This window comes from Lampris incognitus, chromosome 3 (assembly GCF_029633865.1).
Source record: "Lampris incognitus isolate fLamInc1 chromosome 3, fLamInc1.hap2, whole genome shotgun sequence".
NCBI classification, from domain to species: Eukaryota; Metazoa; Chordata; class Actinopteri; order Lampriformes; family Lampridae; genus Lampris; species Lampris incognitus.
In genome coordinates, this window is record NC_079213.1 from 110,527,414 (window position 1) to 110,536,245 (window position 8,832).

Here is an 8,832-nt window from a genome sequence, read left to right on the forward strand (position 1 = left end):
CTTAACCTTCTTGTTATTGTCATGTCATAGCCATTGAGTGACAATAGACCAAGAATTAGAAAAGCTCTTGTCGATTACAAAACTTACTCTGTATGACAAAATATAAGTAAAGACGGAGAGTCATATTGAAACCATATTTATTTCAACATAATCTAAACTTCTACTTCTTAATCTGGCCGTCCATCAGGTCCTTTGCTTCGTTTATCTTCGCCGCCAAGTAGGGAGATCCACCTGTGACATTACACACACAAACACAAACGGTCATTATGTTGTGCAGTTTCCTTTTTACTGCACTTCAGTCCTCCTGTCCCTGTATCAGGAGCTACGGTAAAGGTCACTTGTGTCACGGTCCTTTGACACCGTATCCACTTGACTCCTGACATTCCTTTATGATTAAAGTGATTTTGTGTAAATGAGAGTAAAAAATAAGACAGCAAATAAGTGCAAAGTATAATGGATATAATACAGATTGTATGGTGGCTGCCTCTGAATTTTGTATATGAAGCTTGAGAGATTCAAGGATCTAGAACAATCTGAAGACTCCAGATAACAAGTTGATTCTTCTTTGGAACTAGATGTTGCTGCACTGGGCAACATCCTTTTGCTAGAATTGAAAGGTTTCCAAGAAAAACTGATCTATAGGACATTCAGGAAGCATTGAAAACTCGAGGTATATCTGAATTAGAGGCCTTAGTTACCTCTGTCCGGGTGGTTTAGGATCATCAGTTTTCTATGGGCTTCTCTAATCTTATTCTTGTTGGCTGTGGGGCTACAAGACAACAAAAAAAAGGACCAAGAGCGAGTTAATGGTAACATATAGGTACATACCTATTATCATTATTATTGATTATTGTATTTTTATTCTTTGATGAACTGTATGTAGAGGCGAGTGAGAGGAAAGGCAGCCAAAGAAAGGGAAGGATGTGCCACATAATGCTTCATAAGAACCACATGGCATGCATTTTATCTCTTTATCTAGGCGGCTTCCCTGAAAGGGATTTTTGGCTGGATAGTATCAGGAGGAAAAATAAAGGTTTGTGTATGTAGAGGAGTCTGCATACCTGACACCTAAAACCAACGCAGCTTCTCGCTTGTTCATCTTTGGTTCAAATCCACCTCTATAGTATCCTCCTCCAAAAGCCTGAAATGACACACTTAAGTATCAACACGCCGCCTTTTAACCAAGGTGATCAAATCCAAGAAGTGGCTGTTAAGTTTGTCCTATCTTCCTGCTTGTTTTACAGTATCGCCGAACATTGTTCAGAAGACTGTTACTCTAGAAATCACGCTGCTCGGCAAAATAAAGTGGGTGATGAATTACTGAAGTGGCCCAACTATGTGGGTGGGAGCTGAACAGTTTGTTCCCTGCTATACCGGCACTTCATCCAGTCAGAACACTGGCCTGCTAGGGGCTCAGACACAAGCAACGAACTAGAGTGGCTTGAATCAGTACTCCTAAAATGCATTTTGGTCTGCATGTTTTTCATTACTTTGGGAAATTAATTTATTTCCTTTAGAATAAGCTTTCCAACTTACTGTCTTAGGGAAGCTCTCCAGAGCTTGTTTCATCTGAGGCTCCATGTGTTTCACAGCCCTCATGGCATAGCGGCCTGAGAGACAGAGAAGTGTCATGCAACCAGGGGCACAGTTTCCCAACCTGAACCCAGTTCACTCTGTTTTATTAGCGAAACAGAGTTTAACTACATTTTCAAATGGATCTTCATAATGTTGTATATGTTAGATCTGGTAGAACCAAAGTGATGCAGGTGCCATGAAAATACTAAGTCACTTTATCAGAAGGGCACTTTATTTTGTCATTGCATTCTTACAATGAATTTGTTCTCCGCGTTTAACCCATCCTATTGTATAGGAGCAGCGGGCAGGGACCAACTCGAGTTTTTCTTTCCATTGCCTTAGTCAGGGGCACAGGCAGGAATATTAACCCTAACATGCATGTCCCCCCCCCCTTTTCTCCCCAATTGTTCCTGGCCAATCACCCCACTCCCCGAGCCATCCCGGTCGCTGCTCCACCTCCTCTGCCGATCCGGGGAGGGCTGCAGAATACCACATGCCTCCTCGATGCATGTGGAGTCGCCAGCCGCTTCTTTTCACCTGACAGTGCGAAGTTTCACTAGGAAACGTAGCATGTGGGAGGATCACGCAATTCTCCCCGGTTCCCCCTCCCCCCCGAACAGGTGCCCCGACCAACCAGAGGAGGCACTAGTGCAGCGACCAGGACACATCCGGTTTCCCACCCGCAGACATGGCCAATTGTGTCTGTAGGGACGTCCGACCAAGCCGGAGGTAACAAGGGGATTCGAACAGGCGATACCCATGTTGGTAGGCAAAGGAATAGACCGCCACACTACCCAGACGCCCCCAACATGCATGTCTTTTTGATGGTGAGGGGAAACCGGAGCACCCGGAGGAAACCCACACAGACACGGGGAGAACATACAAACTCCACACAGAAAGGACCTGGGACGGCCTGGGGTTCGAACCCAGGATGTTCTTGATGTGAGGCAACAGTGCTAACCATTGGGCCACCGTGCCACCAAATAAGCCCCCCCCCCAAGGACTTTCAAACACTTAATGTATTACTTTTGTCTAACAAACTATTGATTCAGCTTTAAATGATAACTGGGAAGACTTCATATATTGTTTTTATTTACTACAACAGAAAATTGTTTGTACTGGAATCACTCAACAGCCTTTTCGGGCTGGTGAGAGTGCTGTCATGAGAATGAAATATGAATGCGGATAAACACTGCCCAAAGCCTCGCTTTCACCCACCCAGCCATCCAGCCATCCATCCATCCACATGGATTATTTACCTGCAAATCCTGCTGCTGCAAGAGCCAATCCAACAGCCACCATGGAACTGGCCTGTGTATGGATATGAGATAGATAGAGATAGAGAGAGAGAGAGAGAGAGAGAGACAGAGAGAGAGAAAGATAGAGAAAGAGAGGGAGAGAGACAGGGATAGAAAGAGAGAGAGAGAGAGAGAGAGAGAGAGAGAGAGAGAGAGAGAGAGAGAGAGAGCATAAGTTTATGGATAACATGTTCTTATCAAGATAACAATACACAGACAGGCTGGCACAGATGCCGGTCCCAACAGGTGTAACAACACGCCACCGGCTTAGATTACGTCAGCGTGGCGAAAGTCAAACTAAGCTAGACGTCGTGGACGCCGTAAGACCCAAGACCGACCGACCGACGGTGCGCAGAACCGCGGGACTTCTCAAACGACACAACCCGTCTCGCCATTGAAGGGCTAACCTGTCTTCACTCGTGTCAGGAGAAGTGGACGGGCTAATCCCCGGTTAGCTAGGTTAACGCTAGCCAGCGGAGTAAGCGGACTCAAATTCGACCAGCCGAACTCACCATGTTTCTGCGTTACGGTCCGTTTATCTTACAGAGCGAAACCGCAACTCTCCATCGCTTCGCGCTGGTCGTGAAAGTCACAAGTGACCTCTCATGTTTTGATCGTGCGCGTTAGACTGCGTCTGCCGTAAAGGAAGCCCGCTGTCGTGAAAAGCGAGTCCCCCGGCAGACCGCCTGACGTAAACAACGCGCTCGCGCGAGAGGTTAATCCGATGACGAATGAGAGACATTTGAGAAGCCCGCTAACAAATACCAGTTTATCTACATGCAGGCGCTTTTATTTAAGCTATATTTTGACGCTAAAAACAGAATAGATTATTTAATTGGGACTCCGGAGGTTCTGTGGGCCACTTTTTTTTAAAACATATCGTGGTGACCCACATCTATATAACGAGAGACATTCACCTAAGAGGACGGTGTACCTTTAAGGGAAGAGGCGGGGGGGGGTCAGACAACGCACTTCCGCTTCCGGTTGAGAGTTCAGTTCAGCGTCGTTGTCGAATGTATGACATGCTAAGTTGGAGCTAGTAAACTACCTCGACTACGTCTACTCTCACGTCTCCTGTCTCGTTGTTTTCTAACTCCACAATATATTCCGGCTTAATTCATGACATTGAGTGGTTTGGTAAAAAGGCTGATGTAGATATAGGTGGCTCAAAGATGAGCTGTTTTAGTCTTCATCGTGATATTTTGATGCCTGAAATTACTGAGAAATAATATTGGGGGTATTTTAGTGGTGATGTTCTTTTTTCTTTCCTCCACTTTAAAATGTTTTGTTCATGCCACTATGAACCTTAACCTTGAGCGTCCCGCCAATGCAAAAGCTGAAACTGTATAACGAACTTCACCTTGAAACTGATCTCCTGTATACTAGAAACCTACACCGGTGCACCTGACCACTGAGAGGCCCCTTCAGCGGCCTGTTCAGTACAGAGGAATCGGTGTCCCCCCTGTTGGAGGCAAATAGCTGGATCCAGGGTGTGTTATCTGGTGAATGAAATTGTAATAGGATTCCCAGTGTTGGTCATAGGGCTGGAAAATGTGTGGCTGTTGTCCCCACATGTCAGCTTTGGATGCTTTTCCTAACCCTAACCCTAAGGCAAAAGGCCACATCAGTTGCAGAACAGAAAGCTCCATTTGGGCAGTGACGCCGCATAACCTGATGGTTTGGCTCCTTCATTGCCCATATTTCTTTTGACGTGGAGTATCTCTGAAATTTAGGATTTGTAAGCCAAGTTGAAAGGCACGTTTCCACAGCTATGTCTTTTGTAGCTCACCTTCATGCGTGCACGTCTCCCTCTGCCATTTAAAGCCGCCAAAATGTTTGGATAAATCAACAGTTACATGCAGTAAAATAGCCATGTTTCATACTTCATCCAAAACTTTGTGAACCCTGATCCAAGTCTATGCAAGAAGGTTTACAACGCTGCCTTTCTTGAGCAGTGATGGTTAATTCCAGGTTGGTTCTTAATACTCACTTCTTAAAGTTACCAAATATTGTTGCCTATACAGTCAGTTGTTGGCAGTCAGGACTGGGGAGTTTGTTCTGGATTAATAAGAATGATGACATACAGTGACATTGTGTTGTGCATTCTGTCATCCTGATATGTCAAATATCGTTTATATTTGCAGCCTCCCATGTTCATCTCTGCTGAAGTGTTGGTCCCTGTATAACTGCAAGCCCCCCCCCCAAAAAAAAACAAAGAGTAGATTTAGGATTGAGTTGCAGAGATACGTATGTGTATTGCACAGGAAAGCCACCTGGCTAGATGACCATCTGCCAGTTCTCGTGTTGTAGTGCACAGATAGATAGGAATTGTAGCTGGAACAGAGTCTGCAGACTGGAGAGGAACGACGTTCCTTGGCAAACTGCTTCTGAAAGGTACAGTGGAGTGTGTAACTGACAGGGTCCTTGGACTAATGGGTAGTTATGGGTAGTTACGGCTAGTTAAGACCGACTGAAACCACTTTTGAACATCTGCAGGCTGTCCATATTGTTGCAGGGAGCAATTTAAAACAGAACAAGCCCTCCTTGAGATCCAGAACAATTTCCACAGGACGTGTCTGTTCCTCTGCCAATGAAACGTAACACTGCGGCAGCCAACACAATGGGGTCTAATTATTGCCCCTATCATTTGCATAATTATAATGTTCTTCCTAAGGCAGGGGGCAGTATAGAAATTATAAATTGTAGTGGACCTGCTGTCCTTCTTTGGTGAGAATCAGGTTTAAATAGTGAGTGTTGGCTCTGCTAGCCAGGCAGCCAGGCACCAAGGCTCGGGCAAGATGCTCCAATCAGACAGTCACACAGACTTCAATATCATTCATTCAATAGGATTTAAAAAGCCAACTGTGTGGAGAAATGAGAGTTTGCCCCCCAAATCATATGGAATTACAGTGCTGGTTGCATGTGGGGGGAACCAGAGGCAGGCACAAAAGCCCACAGGAAGCAGCTATTTCTGTGTGTTTTATTAACCCAACCAAGCAATTTAATTCTTTTGTTCGGGGGAGTTCTACTTCATTGATTAACAAAAGCGAGGATATAATTTTTTCAGCCCCTTTTGAAAAGCCTGAAATGTCAAGCCTTTTAAAGGAGATTATTCTGCCCGTGTGCGATGAATAGAGCCCAGAGTAACCTTTTGTCTACAATTAAATATTCCAGCATAAATATAAAAGAAAATCAGAGATGGGGAAGATTGAGTCAGGAGAGATTGGAGAGGTAGATCCTCAGCTCGATAGTGGCAACAGCCCGGCTCTAATTAGATATGCCAGGCGGTCTCCGAGCAGTCACTCTCTGCAGCACGCAGAGAGAGGAGGCAGCCTGAGAGAAGAAGAAGGAGAGAGAGAGAGGGAGAGAGAGAGAGAGAGATAGAGAGAGAAGAAGGGAAAGGGGGAGAGAGAGAGAGGAACTCTATCTGCTCATCTGTCTGTCCAGCGTCTTCCTCTGGGCACCCACAAGGTATTTCAGGAGACTTTGTTTTGTTTTGCTTTGCATCATTGTTTGTTTTCCTGCAGTCGTGTCAGCGGCGTGGTGGCGGGGAACTGTAAAAGGCAACGTCTTTTGGGAACTGCATGAAGAGAGAGGCTGGATGAAAAAAAAGTTGCGAGATTGTTTATGATTCTGAGGCGTGATTAGGGAGGACAATAGGACACTCGGGGGGGGGGACCGTGTGGTTTCCTTTCGACTCAGGGGGTGGCATGGCAAGCTGTCTGGAGGACATCAGGGGGGGGGGGAGACATTAACTTTTGATCCCTGCGGTGTTGCCTTTTCGGGGCTGTTTGTGGCTCGAGTTCTGCATTTGCATTTGACCGTTCTGTGAGTTACGCCGGAACGTGCATGGGAGAAGAGGACCTGCATACTGCCCCGTGAAACGTGTAGTGATCAAGGCAGTGGTCTTCTATGCTGTGCACTTTATTAAAGGGCACCTGTGAGGAGATAAAAGTTTGGACATTTGTTGACTAGTCAGGACTGATTGGCCAGGGGGGGTGGGGGGCCGGAGGTGTAGGATTTGTGCGGCCGGTGTTAGCACAAGTTATGAGAGGTATTCCACTCAGCTTGCAGCTTTAAGGGAGGGTGATGCAATGCCAAGGTCTTTGCTCTTTCGCTCCCACCAGTTGCACACTAGCAGCAGTCAGGCTGTTGGATGGTGCTGTGACCTCCTAGCTGACCTCTAGGGGATCATCAGAGGTGCACGTTTCTGCCAATGGGAATACCGCTGACGGATTTTTGACGGAAAACTTCCTTCGTTCTGTATCTTCCGTCCCCCCCACTCGCTTTTCATCCCCGCGTTCAAGCTGTCGATTCCACTGAAGGCTCGGTCACCAGTCCACTGGATATGTCATGTATCCTGTTCTTGACACGGTTTTTGCCGCTTCTGGTTTTAGTCAAAGATTTTGTGGCTTTTCCATGTTCACTTTGAGATTGTACAACCCACTTGGATACTTACATGTTCAGCAGTAAGGCCTTTTAGTGACGTTGCCTACCAACACGGGACTCGCCGGTTCGAATCCCCGTGTTACCTCCGGCTTGGTTGGGCGTCCCTACAGACACAACTGGCCGTGTCTGTGGGTGGGAAGCTGGATGTGGGTGTGTGTCCTGGTCGCTGCACTAGCGCCTCCTCTGGTTAGTCGTGGTGCCTGTTCAGGGGAGAGGGGGAACTGGGAGGAATAGCATGGTCCTCCCACGTGCTACATCCCCCTGGTGAAACTCCTCACTGTCAGGGGAAAAGAAGCGGCTGGCGACTCCGCATGTATGGGAGGAGGCATGTGGTAGTCTGCAGCCCTCCGAATATTTCCTGTCAGTCAAGGCCGATGCGAACGCGCAACAACCCTAACCCTAACCCTAACCCTAGCCACGTTTGCTAGCTAACTGTTAGCCATTAGCCACGTTTGCAGCCAAGCTAACCGTGCCAACTTAACAGTGTGTGTACGGTAGGCGAATATTTTTTTTTCCTAGGATGAATCCGGAAAGCTGACTGAGGCAGATCTGGTCAATCCTAGCGCCTGAGGGCGGGAACTTTCCGGATTCATCCTTGGAAAAAAGATATTGGCTCCCCCGGATCGGCAGAGGGGGTGGAGCAACCACCGGGACAGCTCGGAAAATAGGGTAATTAATTAAGGAGAAAAGAGGGGGGGGGACAATAGCATATAAAAAAAACAAAAACTGTCAGGGGTCCTAGAAATCGTGCTCCTCTTAATTCATCACGCGACGTAAGTCGAAAAGCTGCTGTGGTTGGTTTTGATCCTTTTTGGCAACATAACTTCCAGATATCGTTGTGGATGGATACATGCATACAAACCCCTGTGACGTTGGTGCATTGTATGTAAAGACCAGTGTGTGCTACAGCAACCTCATGTGTGGTGTCAGGTTAGCTCTTAGTTCTTGGAGACTTTTGAACAGAAAGTTATGAATACCTATTTTCAGATCGTGGCTTCTTAGTGTACTGTGCAGGCCTACCTCACGAGGATTTTTTTTCTCCGTCCACGTCGTAGAGAGGATTTTTTTCCAAGTTCTGGTGAGAGACAGAGGCAAGAGGGGGAAAGAGCGGGGCGTTATTGATAAGAAAAGATTAAACGAGGTTGAACCGGTTTCCTAATTGTGTATTAAAGCCAAGCGGATCCAGACGTTGCTTCAAGGAGTTGCTTCAGAGGAACCGGTTTAGTCCACCACAACCTTCAGCAGAGCCCACAATGCATGACATCAGCGACAAGTCTTTCGAGGCGCCTCTATGCATTCATCCATCAATACCAGGGTTACTTTCCGCGAAGGACCGACACCCCGCAAATTTGCAACTTAGATCTTAGATCTTTCCCTACGGTTAAAGTCAGAACCCCATATACAGGGAAAAGGTGGAAAAGCCAAGACAACGATTTCATTTTCAGATTATTTAACACATCTGAAAAACAATACATGAATATTTTCATTCTCTAATGACACTGATGTCGTT

General features: G+C 46.4%; 1 protein-coding gene across 1 annotated transcript; it reads right to left on the minus strand.

Annotated features, from left to right (window-relative positions):
* Positions 1 to 125: 125 nt before the first annotated feature.
* On the minus strand, positions 126 to 3,542 carry dnajc19 (DnaJ (Hsp40) homolog, subfamily C, member 19). Its single transcript, XM_056277708.1, has 6 exons — positions 3,386 to 3,542; positions 2,835 to 2,886; positions 1,537 to 1,610; positions 1,062 to 1,141; positions 699 to 769; positions 126 to 231 (listed from the first exon to the last, which is right to left on the minus strand). Exons 1-6 carry the CDS (start codon positions 3,386 to 3,388, stop codon positions 161 to 163), a joined length of 351 nt encoding a protein of 116 aa, XP_056133683.1. The 5' UTR covers positions 3,389 to 3,542; the 3' UTR covers positions 126 to 160.
* Positions 3,543 to 8,832: the final 5,290 nt, after the last annotated feature.

What these genes read in the sequence shown, in the direction of transcription:
- dnajc19 (XM_056277708.1), bottom strand. An exon ending in TGCAGCAGCAGGATTTGCAG is followed by an intron (nt 1,611 to 2,834) that starts GTAAATAATCCA and finishes TCTGTCTCTCAG; the next exon opens with GCCGCTATGCCATGAGGGCT. An exon ending in CCTAAACCACCCGGACAGAG is followed by an intron (nt 232 to 698) that starts GTAACTAAGGCC and finishes GTAATGTCACAG; the next exon opens with GTGGATCTCCCTACTTGGCG.